At 31.4% G+C, this 17,558-nt stretch overlaps 1 protein-coding gene across 1 annotated transcript; it reads right to left on the bottom strand.

The window, feature by feature from the left end:
• Positions 1-3,681: 3,681 nt before the first annotated feature.
• Positions 3,682-14,675, bottom strand: LOC139502542 (cubilin homolog). Its single transcript, XM_071292036.1, has 6 exons — positions 14,257-14,675; positions 11,728-11,815; positions 9,811-9,918; positions 8,441-8,548; positions 7,200-7,348; positions 3,682-4,014 (listed from the first exon to the last, which is right to left on the bottom strand). The coding sequence occupies exons 1-6, from the start codon at positions 14,560-14,562 to the stop codon at positions 3,847-3,849; spliced, it is 927 nt and encodes a 308-aa protein (XP_071148137.1). The 5' UTR covers positions 14,563-14,675; the 3' UTR covers positions 3,682-3,846.
• Between the last annotated feature and the right edge of the window lie 2,883 nt (positions 14,676-17,558).

The following is a 17,558-nucleotide window of genomic DNA, read 5'->3' as shown; positions in this document are numbered from 1 at the left end:
AGGCACAGTTCATTCCTGGTTATACAAATATAATGGCAGATTGTATTTCTCGTAAAAAATTTCAGAAATTCAAAAGTCTGGCTCTAACAGCAGAGACACATCCAGCTACAATTCCGGAGAAATTTTGGAACATTTTAGACCAGAAATAGCAAAGTTATTGGACGCATCGAATTCTCAGAATACATGGAAAACCTATAACAATGGACTGACTTCATTTGTTTCATTTAGATTAAAAGAAGGTTTAGGAAATACATGGCCGCCCAGTATTTCGCATTTAGTAAATTATGTTGCTTATTTATCAAAATTAGGATGTTGAAAGGAATGGACAAATTGTATGGCGTAGTGGATAGTCGCAAACCTATAACTTTAGAAATATTAGCTCGATTAATAAACTCGTTGCAATTTGTCTGTTCTTCAGTATATGAATGTACGTTATTTAGATCCATGTTTTCATTAGCATTTTTTGCATTTTTGAGAATCGGTGAAATTACAATTAATAGAAATACGCAACATGTCATTAACAATGATGATGTCAATGTTTCACATCATTCACAATTTGCATATATCACAATTCCCTTTTCGAAAACAGCCCAAAAAGGTTTATCTACAACATTAACAGTTGAACGATTTAATCAAGTAGATATTTGCCCGGTGAGATTGTTATTAAACTTTATTTCAATCAGACACCAAAACAATGGACCACTTTTTTGTCATTTTAACAAAACCGGTGTAACACGATATCAATTTTCTAGTGTACTATGCAAGACCATGAAATTTATTGATTGTAATCCAAATAAGTACAACACGCATTCATTTCGAATAGGAGCAGCTACACATTTTGCTATGAACGGTCATACTGATGAAGAAATTATGACTTTAGGTCGTTGGAAATCTGCATCCTTTAAACGTTATATAAGAATTGAGCTAACCAAATAACTTATAATTTCAGCTTGTCCTAGTAATGAAATATGGATTATTGGCTCTTCAATAATATGCGGTGCTCGTGATCACTCGGAGAACAGACCTTCAGGTAGTAATTTAGGTCTTTTGAAAAATAATAATTGTTTTTTGCGATGGGCAGGCAAATCTGGTATGAAATGGGACGATGTTGTTGGCACAGTTAACAGCATCATTAATTTATGCAACAAAATTCCACATGCGTTGATATTGCATTGTGGTGGGAATGACATAGGAAATGTACCATGTGGTGCTCTGCTATATCACATTAAGTTCACAATAGCAATTCTGTCTCGCATGCTCCCAAATTGTTCTCTTATATGGTCAAGCATTCTTCCAAGGCGTTCATGGCGTTACTCAAGTGATGACCATGCCATGGAAGTTACAAGAAAGAGAATAAATAGGGGAGTGAGATCTTATATACTCAAACATGGAGGATACGTTATCAAATATCCAGATTTTGATGATCGTCATCCAGCGCTATATTCTGACGATGGAGTACATCTATCATTTATTGGAAATGATATTTTCTTGAATCAAATTCAGTCAGCACTAGAAACATTCATAAAGTATCCACATTGTGTTGTATTTCCTCACGATCACCTTTAATTTAAAATAAACACAGTTCATACTGATAATGGATGAAAATACATGTATTTTATGAAATTTGGTTGTTATATAAATGTTAAATTCGCAATATCTTTTATTATTTTGATTGTTTAAATGTTGTTGAAAAGTTGATTGAAGAATTGGAGATAACTGAATTGTCATGGGTAAATTTTGTGGCGGATTATCATTCTGTACTAAAGTCCGAATGATAATTTTGGCGAAATTTACTTCATTTTATGCAGACTATGGATAGCCCAGCTGCTTATTCTGTAATATTGCTGAATGGACCGCCCTTCAGTACACCAGCTTTGGATCGCCCAGCTGTGATACAATGATTAGTTCAATCGTCATCAACATTTTATTGATTGACAAATATTTTGGTTGTGTACTGTTGTTGTAACAGTTGTTGTTGTTTTATGAATGAATTTTGATTAAATGTTGCCATGACAATTCAATATCCAAACAAAATCAGTGTTTGTTATTTGTTGTACTGAAATACAAATCAAGGCATCAATGGCGTCTGTTCGTCAATTCTGATAATTGGTTAATTTACACCAAGTGATATTTTGGTCAAATGAGATATTCAATAATAGTATTTAATTAAATGAAAATTAAATTAATTTATTGAATTAACATATACCTGTATTGAGACTCGACAAATCGAGTCGTCCTTTACTCTTATTATGCTAATTTGAGCATGTGACAGCCGAGTAGTAAAAGTCCGTGCAATTTAACGGTCTCTTTTACCTTGAAAACCGAACGGAGAGGACGTTAAAAAATTAAGACCCATCCTCTCCCACCCTTAAGAATTGAACTTTGTTTGCTGCTGGTTTTATTTATTTTTCATATGCCCCAGTCTTCAAACACATATCCGTCATGGTAACATGCTGAAGCAGTCACACAACCGGAGCGAAATTTACTTCATTTTATGCAGACTATGGATAGCCCAGCTGCTAATTCTGAAATATTGCTGAATGGACCGCCCTTCAGTACACCAGCTTTGGATCGCCCAGCTGTGATACAATGATTAGTTCAATCGTCATCAACATTTTATTGATTGACAAATATTTTGGTTGTGTACTGTTGTTGTAACAGTTGTTGTTGTTTTATGAATGAATTTTGATTAAATGTTGCCATGACAATTCAATATCCAAACAAAATCAGTGTTTGTTATTTGTTGTACTGAAATACAAATCAAGGCATCAATGGCGTCTGTTCGTCAATTCTGATAATTGGTTAATTTACACCAAGTGATATTTTGGTCAAATGAGATATTCAATAATCTGTAGTTATTTATGTATTATTGTCATTTTGTTTATTTTCTTTGGTTACATCTTCTGACATCAGACTCGGATTTCTCTTGAACTGAATTTTAATGTGCGTATTGTTATGCGTTTACTTTACTACATTGGTTAGAGGTATAGGGGGAGGGTTGAGATCTCACAAACATGTTTAACCCCGCCGCATTTTTGCGCCTGTCCCAAGTCAGGAGCCTCTGGCCTTTGTTAGTCTTGTATTGTTTTAATTTTAGTTTCTTGTGTACAATTTATACAATTAGTATGGCGTTCATTATCACTGGACTAGTATATATTTGTTTAGGGGCCAGCTGAAGGACGCCTCCGGGTGCGGGAATTTCTCGCTACATTGAAGACCTGTTGGTGACCCTCTGCTGTTGTTTTTTATTTGGTCGGGTTGTTGTCTCTTTGACACATTCCCCATTTCCATTCTCAATTTTACAATAAAGTAAAATAAAATATTGTATCGCAAGAGAAAATAAGATGTTACTGCGAGTAACTAATTCTATATCTGTGTTTGTCTTTTTTATAGCCTATTGAATTTAGAGATTAAATACTTTAAATTCGGACGAGCAGGGTGAGGGAGAATTTAATGTATTTGTATACTGTCAATACTGAGGTTTTTAGTTCAAATCCGTCATATAAGTTTGTCTCTAATCTTTATCGACTATTATTGTCAATTTCCCTGCTGAAGGTGGCTCTACTAGGCCACTCCCGCTTTACCCACCAATAAAAGATTACAACCACGAAATAACGCAAAAGTGCTGAAAGTGGCCTTCAATCAATCAATAAATCAAATATGGCTGTTAAAACGATATGAAAAAACGTTATGAAAAGAAGTAATTTTTATTATGCAAAATATTTTATGAAGCAATACCTGGATAAAACCAGAGAATTCGGAATATAATTGTAACAAAAATTTAAAATACGAGATGAGTGAACATCCTTAAACTGTTAACAATATGATGTTAAGATGAATCTTACGTCATGAATGAGAATAATATGTGGCATAGAATCCACTGCCAGTAACACTGTGATCAGATGTAAACAACACAATCATGTTATTGCCAGTTGACCGCACTGTACTACTACTATTACTGGAACCAGAAAACTTTCGTAGCGGTGAATCTGAGATAGTTGATCCTGCAAAAACCTGAATTATTAACCAAAAAATAAAAAAATAAAGTTTAATAATAGATAAATTAATGTCATATTGGCAATAAACAACCTTCGAACTTATCAAAGTATTTTAAAACGCACAAACAATAGTTACAATCTACTTTTAAATTTATGATAAAAAAAAATCAGAAAAAAAATCAGAAAGGTTTTATAAAACCAAAGAGGTCATTCTTTGTCAAATTTCTATAATGGCCAGGAACAAGTGGAAATTATGATTTTGTGTCAGGCGGGTACTCCCATTATTATGCACCGTTAATAACGTATATTATTGCATAGCAATATAATATTTCTCACAGAAAGTAACCAAAAGTTAACGTGCGATGAATTCTAATATTGCACTAGTGCAATAAATCTTCAAAATTGATGACGTCATCAACGACAAAATCTTAGTTTAAACCAAATTTTACTTCCAAATATTGTATTGCTATACAGTTAAAGGATTATAGCATGCATATTTGGGAATATTGTCCCTCGTAGAACATATATTGCACTCGCAAGCTCGTGCAATATAAAATTATACTCGGGACAATATTCCCAAATATTCATGCAATAACTCTCTATCATTGCATAGTAATATTATATTTCCAATATAAAGTAACAGAAATAAGCGTCCAATTAATTCCAATATTGCACTAGTGCAATAAGTCTTCAAAATTTATGACGTCATCAACGACAAACACTTAGTTTAAACCAATTTTTACTTTCAAATATTATATTGCTATACAATACATTCGGGAATATTGTCCCTCTGGTGCAATATAAATTCTACTCGGTGACGTTGTCCTGTCGATATAAATTTGGAATTGATATAGGTGTTCGGACATGGCCAAAACTTGGGCCAATATGGACAATGTCACATTATTTGGACGCAGACGATTATAGAGCAAGAACAGTTGAACTGTCTGATTTATTATTCCCAGATACATTATATTTGCTAGATAAAATGAATTATTATAGCATATAATCAAGTGATTAGACGAGAAATCAGAAATCTGAAAATGTTACAAAAAATCCATCGTGAATGCAAAAAGACGATATCAGATATGAATTTCTGTATCTTCTTCAACTTCATAGTACATTTTGATAAGTTGCTCAGTTCAATTGAAGAATTAAAGATCAGATGTTATTGACCGGTACGGTAGTTAACATTGTCCATCGGACTTTTTCCCTAGTTAATCAAGTCCATGTCCATGATTTTACTAGGAATATCAGTTCTAGGACAAATTTTCCTAGGAAACTAGAAAAAATTCCATAGCTTGTAAAATATGCCTCGCAGTTATTTTCCTATGAAAAATTGTCCAAAGACTTGTTCTTCTAATGGCATGATTAGTTTTTATTATATTATTAAATATATTTAAAATGGAAAAAGATAAATTTTCTTTGTTAAGATTGGAAAGTTTCATTATTTCAAGGACATGTAGGTTATAACCATATGATGTCCTTTGAAAATAAATCAGGGACATTAATTTAACTAAAATATTGATTAAAAAGTAATGTAAAACAATATTATAGCATGACAGTTAAATTTACCTTTTACAATTAAGGGCATGGCTATTTGTACCTATAATGACATGGACATGATTTCGTAGTAAAATTAGTCTATATACCATAAAATGTTAATGCACAACGTTACCTTTTTAACAACATTAAAACATAAATATTTATTTCCATTGTTTATAAAAATGTTCCTTTTAAAATGAAGGACAATGACCTTTTTACCTAGGACTATCAATGGCATGGACAAGATTTTATTCTGGGACATAAATTTTTATTAAAAACAATTTGTTTACCCCACTCTTTAACAGTATTAAAACCTTAACATTGAAATTTCCATAGTTTATATGTAATTGAACTTTTTATAGGATTTTATAGGTCATGGTTTCCTAGGAAAATTAGTCTGGGGACATAGATTACTAACATCAGTCTAATTCTACTAGAAGATTCTGTAACCATGGACTTTTAATACTAATGACGTTTGTCCGCCCACACTTATTTTACAAGGACAAATATATCACTTACAATTGTACTATAGAATGTATTCTGATATATTGCCATAAATATTAGATTGTAAGAAGCCAAAGATTTTAAATCACCAGGCTAGGTAGTTTATGTAATTTTTTTCTTATTGATCGTGAGGGGTACTAAATTCTGGTCCTGGTACCTTTGATAACTATTTAAAACACTTGATTGATGCCTCTGCTGGTGGACGTTTCGTCCCCGAGGGTATCACCAGCCCAGTATTCAACACTTCTGTGTTGACATGAATATCAATTATGTAGTCTTATTTATAAATTTCCTGTTTACAAAACTTTGAATTTTTCGAAAAACTTTGGATTTTTTTTCCCCAAGGCATAGATTACCGTAGCCGTATTTGGCACAACTATTTGAAATTTTGGATCCTTAATGCTCTACAACTTTGTATTTGTTTGGCTTTATAAATATTTTGATATGAGCGTCACTGATGTGACGAAACGCGCGTCTGCCGTACTAAATTATAACCGTAGTACCTTTGATAACTAATAGATCGATCATGCATAAAATGTAACGGGAATTTTTATGTGAAGATTTTGTTAGAGGGTGTGAAAATGCTGAAGGTCTGTTTGTTTTGTTTGATTTTGAATCCCTCTGTTGTTATTGCCCTTACAAAGAATTTAGACATATATGTTCTTGAGTTCAACTACAGTTTCTTGCAGTGAAAAATTGTACACAGATTAAATTATAAAAAGGAGGATATACAAATAAATCAAATTAGCTTAATTAGTGTTATTGTGCGTATTGCTTTGTGTTTCTTTATTCTACATTGTTTAGAGGTATAGGGGAAAGGTTGAGATCTCACAAAACATGTTAAACCCCGCTTCAATTTTGCGCCTGTTTCAAGTAAGGGGCCTTTGGCTTTTGTAAGCCTTGTATGTTTGTTTTAAATTTAAGTTCATTTATATGTTTTGGAGTTAGGTGTGACATTTATTATCACTGAACTAGTACATAATTTTAGTTCGGGGCCAGCTGAGGCCCACCTCCCTGTGCGGGATTTTCTCTTTTTCCCAAAGACTTTTTAATTAATGATTAAAATTTAACCGTGATAAATTATAGATCATATATCTGTTATATTGATAAGATTTAGACATTTTGTATTTATTTCAGTTGATGCCTTTCTCTCACCTGAACGAAATCACAGCATTCTTCCGTATCAATTTTCGAAAATGTCAGGGTGATTCTTTGTCCAACTTGCTCTCGAATTAAATATTTGTACTCTTGGTTATTCTCATAATTGCCAGGGTAGTTCGGAGAACTAATTATTCCCGATGAGTCTGTAAAGAGTATGAAATTCCCTAAATAAAATTCTTTTTTAATATTACAAGAGTACATTTGTATCCCCCTTTAACTGTTGACTTTAAAGTTAAATCAAATTGCTGCCTAAATTTAATGTAAAAGCTAGAAATATACAGATTAATTTATAAACAAATTTGTTAAATCATCAAGTTATTGCAAATATTTGAAGTTCATGATGCTCGATTCATGATGATTCTATCATGTTTGCCAAGGGTTTTGTCTGCATTATTCTTTTTCGAATTATATATATTTTTGGTCTACTGTGAATCTTTGAATAAGAATGAAAAAAAGACTATCTGAACATATCTGTCTATTTGTATAATTTTCATATGTACTCATCGAATTTGTTTTCTTCTAAACTACCAATCAAGCTATATATATATATATATATATATATATCTATATCGTATGTGAGGTAAACTACACTCTAAATGTAAAAAGTAACCGAATCAAGTCCGCTTTCGGAACATGTTCCTCTGTTTTTTGTGTGTTTTTGCTGTGCATATACTGATTTTGTGCAATAGATTGATACCCCCTATCCTTTGTTTTTTTGTACAATCTACAACGAATCAACAAATACATCGTACAAAACACAAACATTAAAAGGTACTATTATTTGAAACTTTGAATACGAATGATAGTTATTAACAAGCACGACATTTTTGCAATGTCAATTTGTTTTGCCAGGTCACTTACTTCCTTTATGTTCTGAATTAAACAAATTGTTGTTTCGAAAACATATTTTACGTTTAAACTTTAAAACAACATAACGGAAACATTAGTTGAACGACAATGAGATTATACACATATGAGGTTATAATATTTGATTTTGTGATTATGCAAGTTTTTCCGTCAAATTCTTCCTCTTTCAATTTCTTTATGTAAGTTAAATATTGCTTCCATAGTTGAAACAACACAAAAATGGACGAATAAAGGCGACAGTAGTAACCTTACATGTACTGCTGTTTAAATATTATAAACGTTTAGGAAGAGACTCACCTGGGTACCATACAAAAAAATAGGCAATCGCATGAACTTCAAACTGAGAACGATAAGCTAAAAATACTTACATTCACAATTATCGCCATTGTGACCTTCTTGACAATTACATTTGTAACCACTAGCCATGTTTCTGCATACGCCATTATTTAGACAAGGGTGAACATCACAAGGTGTATCTTGAATACAAAAAGATATATTCGTCTATTCAACGTTTGTTTTAAGTTTCATACTTCAAAAAGAAACAGAGACGTCATCGGTTGAAATACCTATTTATTCATTAAAACTGATAAAAAGAGTATAATGATAGTCCAATTTAATAAAAGATCACTATTAAACTGTTGATATTACACCTAAAACAAATTCTGGATACGAAAAAAACCTCATGTGTTTTGCTTCAATTCGTTTTAACTTTTGTACTCTTAAAATATTTTTTTGGAATTACAAATTTTCGTGTCGTCAAGAAAACGAAGTTGATTTCTCCTACATTAATAATGTAACTAAAATATTGGAAACTAATTGAATCAAATGTTCTGCAAAAGTGAAAAAATAATTATGACAATCTTATGTAGCTGTTGAGATTTTATATTTTAAAATGGATTCATGCAATTGGTCTATTAAATGTCACAACCTGAACTAATGTATGCAAATCAAAGATAAAAATAATATCCAACTTAAAATTTAATTAATCTCGTGTACAGTTTTGGCCTTTGCTATCGAGAATGAGTGAATCGAAAATAGCTTATTTAAGAACTAATTCTTGCATGACATGCTCTTAAATCATTTTAAAATGGGTATGCATTATGTTTGTCAATATCTAATACTAACAGAAGCGAAGTCTTAAATTGACAAATTTAATGCCTATGAGCACAGAGATAAGCGAGATAGAATTATTTTGATACTTATAGGAAATATGGAAGTTTTGTACTTCAAAGTGGACACAACCCGGAATGGCAGTCATTTCGATTTGATGAACAAACATTGTAATAGAAAATAATCAGTTTTACGATAAGAAATTAAGATACATTTGATTTAACAATTTGTACGCAAAACATATGCTAAATAAACTCATCATAAATACCAGGAATAAATTTAGTATACGCCAGACGCGCGTTTCGTCTGCAAAAGACTCATCATTGACGCTCGAATCCAAAAAAGTTAAAAAGGCCAAATAAAGTACGAAGTTGAAGAGCATTGAGGACCAAAATTCCTTAAAATTTTGCCAAATACAGCTAAGGTAATCTATGCCTGAGGTAGAAAAGTCTTAGTATTTCAAAAAGTTCAAAAATTTGTAATCAGTAAATTTATAAATATAACCAAATGTACAAAAGACTCATAAGTGACACTCGATTTATACTTGTTTCTAGGATACGTGGACAATGTTATGTGATTATGCAACCCAATCCATCAAATGTTTCTTATTGGCATTTAAGCTACTTACTCTCACAATCATTGCCATGGTAACCATGTGGACAAATACATTTGTAACTTTTGACCATGTTTCTACAGACACCATTATGAAGACAAGGGTGAACGTCACAAGGTGCATCTTAAATATAAAAAAAATATATCCTTCTATGAAATGTTTGTTTTAGTTTTATATTCCAAAAAAGATTCATAGAAGACATGTGGGAAAATAAACTCATCAACAGATTTATCAGTGACGTTCGAAAAATTGTTACAAAATAAAGTACCTACGTATTCATGAAAATGGGCAGATTTGTTTATGTGTTACATATTTGTTTTTGGTTCATTTTTTGTACATAAATTAGATCGAAAGTTGTCTCGTTTGAATTGATTTACGTTGTCTTTTTCAGGAATTTGTATAGCTGACTATGCGCTTTGCTCATTGTTGAAGACCGCACGGTGGCCGATTGTTGTTAATTGTTGTTTCATTTGGTCTCTTGTGGAAAGTTGTCTCATTTGCAATCAAACTTCTTTTTAGTAATAGAGTTTAATAACAGTGCAATATAAAAACGATCACTGTAAAACTGTCCAATTACAACTAAAAACAAATCATGGATTCGAAATAAAACCTGATATATTTTATTTCACTCCGTTTTAATTTCAATTTGTACTGTATGAATATTTTTTAGAATAAAAGTTTGCGTGTCGTTAAGAGAACGAAGTTGATCTTTTCTATATTGTCACCTGTTTATTGGAATCTAATTGAAATAATTGTTTTGCAAAACTATATAAAAGATGGACGAAAGATACCACAGGGAAAGTCAAACTCATAAATTGAAAATAATTGACGACGCCATGGCTAAAAATAAAAAGACAACATACAAATAATAGAAGACACATCATAGAAAACTAAAGATTAAGCAACACGAACCCTATCAAAACTGGAAGCGATCTCAGGTGCTCCGGGAGGGTAAGTAGATCTTGCTCCACATGTGGCACCCGTGGTGTTGCTTATGTTATTACAAATCCGGTAAATAGTCTAATTCGGTAGGTCACATTCGTGAAAAGGGAAGGGTATTGTAGTTACGACATAAGGAACTAGTCAGATATCATCTGTGAAACGGTTATTTCATAACGGTCAACCAACTCGTGATTGCGTGCGTAAAATGTACGAAGGGATGATTTCAACTTCACCATTTGGAACTCTTGGTTTAATAGCTTCCTTGTGAGTAGCAATCCTTTATCAAGGAAATCATGATAGGAAATACAAGCCCAGGCATATCGTATCAATTGGGAGATATATACCCTGTATGCAGGCGCTGCTGGAATGTTACTACATAAAATGGAAAGTTAACAATTGGGAGTCTGAAATCATCTCTTTTGTCGTATAGTTTGTTTTCGACCAACCCTCATTTTCAATTTATATATGTAAGTCAAGATATGTGGCAGACTTATGACAGTTTTATCTAATTGTCTAGATTTTAAAGTGGATTCTGCGCCATTGGTCTATTAAATGTTACATAAAAAATATTATCTAACTAAATAATTTTATGTCGGGAACAGTTTTTGGCCTTGAAATCGGGAATAAAGAATTTCCCCTCAATATCTTAATACCGAGCGTATTATGCGAATTGTTAAATGTTGAAATAAAATATCTTTTCTTGTTTAAATAAACGTAAAGTTGGCATGATATAATTAATTAGATACTTTAAGAAACATTTTGATCTATTGTATTTAGAGGTGGACCTATAATACACGCCAGAAAGGCAGCCATTTTGATTAATTGAAACAAATTAATAAAATCATGGCTTTGTATCTAAATCCAAAGAAGAAAGTTACATAAGTGATGTTTAATATAGCGCAAACCTGCACTTACGACAGAATGTTGGAAATTTAAAGTAATTTTGAGAGAACATTGGGGTTCCTTTTTCATGGAATGAATGTTACTTACCAAATGATAGGCAAATATGATTATTGTACATGGCGGAAATACATTTTTCACCAACTTCGCATGGGTTTGGAGTGCATTGTTCTTTATCCTGAAAATATACAAAATATTGTCTACATTAAGAAATTTGCACGAACTTGCTTTGTATATGCTCTTTTTATGTTGCGAGTTCAAACAAGTTGGTATAGTTGATAATGTCATCTGTAATATCACAATTACTGTCATCAAAAGAATTGACACGGCCATTTCACACATATATTTGATCAAATCAAATATGAGGTTACGCCTGGGTAGTATATGATTTAATAAGACAAATATGTAAGAAAACTTTAAAAAATGACAAAGAGAAAAGAAACACACTTATTGGTAAATACCATAAAGGGGGTTAAGAATGATTGATTTTGACAGTTATTTTACAGCACTGAAAGCCTCATGGGTCTCAAATTAACAACAACCAATCTGCCGGATTGGAAGATTATTCCTACCAAACATTGAACAATCTTGGTAAAAACTTGCTTGTCTTTAACATGAATTTAGATAATATTAAATCAATAAATGAACTTGGAAAAATATTCGATTTTTATTTGCAAGTAATTTCAAGTTGCGTTTAAACAGGAGGAGGTTTAGCATCATTTTCTAATCACTTTTCGAATATTAGAAAACAGATTATTTGATGAAATAAATATATTAAATATCGCAACCAATACTTGTTTTTCCCGAACTGGGTTAAAAGTGAATTGGTGTATATAAACGACATATTGGATCGTGAAGGAAATTCATCATTAAAAAAAACTGGATTGCAGAGTTTAATGTTGAAATCTTGCATCCCAAAAGAATGAATGCAAGTTTAAAAAAAAGAAAACTCCGTTAAGAGTATAATCAATATATGTAAGGTTTAATTAAGCTGGCAAAATAAACAAATTGAAACAAAAGATATCAACAACAAAATGCTCTATAAAACTTTAGTAGATAAAAAATATGCAAAGCCAATCAGTATCAACATTTGAACAAAATATTTAAAATTAGAATACTTACCACAAATGTCATTTGTATATGATTTTATATTTAAAATTTTAATAGAAAATCAGTTAAAAATTTTCAGATTGAAACTGCTTCAGTATATTATTCTTATAAAGCAGCTACTATTAAAGTGGAAAATATCTGAGAACGATATATGCATTTTTTGTAAATTATTGACATTTCTTTATTACATGTTCATTTTTGAAAAAAATTTGGGAGAAAGTACATCATCTTCTAGCAAAAAAATTTCAAAACAAGATACAAATGTATTAGCAAAACATATAGTATTTGAATTCAACATATCAGATCAAGGGTATAACGGTTTTAATTATTTCTTGACAATGATGATTTCAGCTTTCCAGTTGTGATCTTTTCATTTTTAAGTAGCAACATTCCAGCAGCACCTGCATACGGTGTATATATATCTCCCAATTGATACGATATTCCCGTGCTTGCATTTCCTATCATGATTTTCTTGATAGAGGGTTGCTGCCCACAAGGAAGCTATTAAACCAAGAGTTCCAAATGGTGAAGTTGAAATCATCCCTTCGTAAGTTTTACGGACGCCATCACCAGTTGGTTGACCGTTATGGAATAACTATTTCACAAATGATATCGGATATGTTCCTTACGTCTTATCTAAAATCCCCTTCTCTTTCATGAATGTGACCTACCGAATTAGAATATTTACCGGATTTGTTATCACATAAGCAACACGACGGGTGCTACATGTGGAGTTTGAATGTCCCTTGGCATCTCTCGTTCCTCTTTTATAGGTTTTTGTATTAAGAAGTTGTACTATGTATCTGAGAATATTTTTTTTTAGCTATGTTTTTAAAGGAGCTACGAAGGTTTATGAATGAAATCTCAAAATATATTTTTCATAAAGCTAAAAAGATTGATATAATTGATGGAAAAAAATGTTTATATTTTATTATATGCTTTGTATTTTCCTGGATACTGTGAAAGTATTTCACATGGGATACTTTATTGAAGCTTGGACAATGAAATAAAACTGTAACAAGCAATTTGAAGAATAAAGAAAATTTATTTGTTGTTATAAAAAAACAAAAAACAACAACAACAAAAAAAATTCTTTTAATAATTGCTGTTGCTTATAACTAAGTAATTGTTACAAGATTTCAAAAGGAAGTTATTATTGTGGATTTTGATCCTATCCTGATATATAAGGAGTTTGAAAACATAAAAGCAGCTATATCTGGTAAAAATTCAAAATCATAGATATCGATATATTTGAGACTGTGTCGATTGGTAATTTGAAGGAGAATTTTTTATATGGATTTGAAATACATTTTTTTACCTCGAATGTTTGTTTTTGGCAAAGATTTAGAACTTTAATTTTTAAAAATATCATATTTATCTTACAAGCGTACGTTTGACAAACATACACACTTTACATTCTGAATTATGGATCAAAGCATTTGTGTCTGATATACTTATTGATATTCTATAATATGGAAAAAATACAAATCTCAATTGACACCAACTTACCATTTTCCAGCCAACAATATCCGTATAGAATGATCCTTCCATATCAGTTATATTGTCTCCAGGAAAAGAAACACTTAGTAATTCACAATCTAAACGAATTCTGTTATAATTCACAGCATTGCACCCCTTGTACACAAAGCAATCACTTACGCACATCAATGGACCAACTTTGTCAAAGGCCAAGATTACATGTGAGTCACTATATTTGTTTTTGGTAAACGAAGAACCAGTTACGTTAAGTGAAATTCCCTCAATAATCCTAAAAACCAACATTAAAATTGAAAATTCAGAAAAGTGTACCGACATTGTAGCCCTCAATTAAGTGCCTTTAGTTAAAATTGTTATATACAATTATCTCACGTGGGATAATATATGCTTATTTGTGTGGTGTTAGTTATATATGGTTTTCTTGGTGGTTATAATTGTATCACTGCGCTGTAGCTGTGCACTTCTGCGTCGAGATTTAATTGGTTGTTCCTATCGCCAGTTCTTTTTGAACCGAACCTTGATACACTATTGCGCAGTAGCTATCGCTGTGGTTTCTTGATTTTTATTTGGTTTTTTCTATCGCCTGTTCATTTTGAAGTAAAACTTGATACACTATTGCGCAGTAGATATCGCTTTGATTTTATTGGTTGTTTCTAGAGTTTAAACTTAAAACTCCTTCACCATTTCCATTACTTTCAGAATTGATAAAACCAAAATTAAATATAAAACCCTTTTAATCAAAATATCGGTATGCATTTGTTTAAACTGATGTATATCTATTGACAACAAACTGATATTCAAAGTCACGCAAACAAATTTTCCTTATTTTATCTGTCTGTTCTTGCATAACAGATTCTATTTTGTTTGGGATTTTAACAAACATAACATTTGCACAATCCTAAACAATACAATAAAAAAAAATTACATGTTCTCTCTGTTAAAAAATCCATTATTGATTTGAATTCTCCAGGCAAAATGAAAACATACTGATGCATATAAAAAATACTGTAATTTCATAAATGTTAAGTGAAATTAATAAATTTACAAACATCCCTTATCAATATTTAATGTACAATCCATTGAATTACTCACATTGTGATTTATTTTTAGCTTTTAGTGGTTTAAAGCTGTTACATATCAACTATTAAATGGCACATTGTGTTATAGTAATACAACAAGTTTTATAACAGAAAGTATTTCGTTTACTACACGGTTTCATTACCGTGTTAAATAACTTTTGTTTATGCATATGAACAAATCTTTCTACAAACAGTATCATCGTGTCAAATTAAGATGAAATCTTATGTATATATATATAAATATATAATACTTTAATTACTTTAGTTGATTTTTGATTTTATTAGACCAGATTAGATAGTAGGTAATTGTCCGAACAGATAATATAAGTATTACCGTTTTTTTTTTCATTTACTTTTTGTTGCGATTTAATAACCTTATAATGTGGATTAATTATTATTCGTTGGATACCACTTTTCGTGGGATTCGGGGTACAGGTGAATCACGAATTCAAATGGTCAATGGTTAACATGTTTTCAATAGGCTTTATATGCAGAGATTGGCAAAACCACGAAGTCAAATATCCACGAATATACAAGTGTTCAGCAATCTACTAAAATTGATACCCACGAAAATAAATGAATCCACAGTACTTGTTGTTAATAATGTTAGATTTGTTACTAAAAATAGTTATGGGATAACCCATTTCTGTAAATATTTTTGAGTTGCTTTTCTGAAAAGAAAATGTGTTGATAAAATACAGAAGTGCTCGTGTAATCAATCCTAACATCTTAAGGATGTTCGCTACTCACTATTTTGACACAGTTTGCGCACCGTAGTTGAGAATGAATGCCGTAATATACTTTTTATGTTTCATTAAATTTAATAAAATGTATTTTACTCAAAGTTATCAGATATTATATCTTACCTTATTTTTAGTGAAAGTTTGATTTTAAAACAATTTTAGATGTCAAAATAATCCAGAATATACGACAATAATATTTACGCGGCATTTCGCCTAATTCCGGCAATTGTGGACGACATCAAAAGACCCGTGAACACATCGTTTAGCAGTATATTTGAACATTTTTTAACCAATTTACGTCAAACTTTTATATCTAATTTACTTTTAATATACATCGTTGCTATTTTTATAAGATTTTTATTCAATGGGAAGGTTTGGACAGGTCTTGTAAACAGAAACAGAAAATCGAGTCAATTAGAAACGGTCAGAACATCAGACAAACGGCTCGCACAGTATTACTAGATCATGCATATACAACTTCATATCCCTCATCTTCATATAAACAACCAGACTTGTCAAATTGTATACAAGAGGAAGTCGTAGATGAAAACAATGTAAACATAACATCAGACGATAGTTGGAGAAATGGAAGAAGGTAACGTTGTAGAACTTGGGGTATTGGCAGATCATCTCGCTGCGTGCAAACAATGTAGTCTTCCACTCTCTTTATAAAATTGTTTAAATGTAACAACATGTGGCCTAGCTGCTGTCTTGAAAGTTTTATGTGTCAACCAAAGTTGTAAAAACATCAATGCCATACCAACAGGAAAACAGCACAACAGAATATGAGATGTAAATACAAAGTTAGCAACAGGTAAATATAATCATTGCATCCATTCAAACATGTCTTACTTTATAAATTCTTGATAAGTTAGGGACGACATCAAAAGATCGATGAAGAATAAAAAACTTAAATCAAATAGTTTTGAGGTTGGGGGGGAGAGGTTAAAATACTGCAAGTTTTGTATATCTAAAATCGATTTTTACATATATCCCTATTGGTAAATCAATTTTTCCCAAATAAAGTTAAGACGGGGGGGGGGGGCAGTGGGTAGGAGGGTCAGTGAAAAAACTATGTGAATTAATTATTCTATCCTACGTTGAACTTTTGATGTCGTCACTAATAAACCAAACAAGTCTATAAATTGATAATCAGGCTGAAAGAAAAAATATGTGCGTTTCTTGTTCACCTGTAGCTATAATGTACATGTACATGTACAATCCCCTATTTTTGTGTAACATATAATATATTATGGTTATTTTTGACTAAGCATGTAGTGACTGTTAAACTTCATATCTGATATACTGATATCTCATCCTAATTCCGTTACGTTGATACTTAGTGTATGATTTATGGAATGCAATTGTGATATTCCGCTTTTGAAATACATGATACATCAAACATGTCAAAATCAAAAGGACTATACACATTTTGTAAAGTGACACTATTTTTTTTTTTCATTGTTATGTTAAGATAAAAGCTATGTTTTAA

Source organism: Mytilus edulis, chromosome 14 (genome assembly GCF_963676685.1).
Source record: "Mytilus edulis chromosome 14, xbMytEdul2.2, whole genome shotgun sequence".
NCBI lineage: Eukaryota > Metazoa > Mollusca > Bivalvia > Mytilida > Mytilidae > Mytilus > Mytilus edulis.
The sequence above is the reverse complement of the archived record's forward strand: the minus strand, read 5'-3'. Positions and strand labels throughout refer to the sequence as shown.

Excerpts from the sequence above, each read along its gene's own strand:
- LOC139502542 (XM_071292036.1), bottom strand. The coding sequence starts at position 14,562 with ATGTCGGTACACTTTTCTGAATTTTCAATTTTAATGTTGGTTTTTAGG. Across the intron at positions 9,919-11,727 it reads TCATATTTGCCTATCATTTG|ATGCACCTTGTGACGTTCAC; the intron begins GTAAGTAACATT and ends TTTATATTTAAG. Across the intron at positions 7,349-8,440 it reads CAATGGCGATAATTGTGAAT|ACTCATCGGGAATAATTAGT; the intron begins GTAAGTATTTTT and ends TACTCTTTACAG.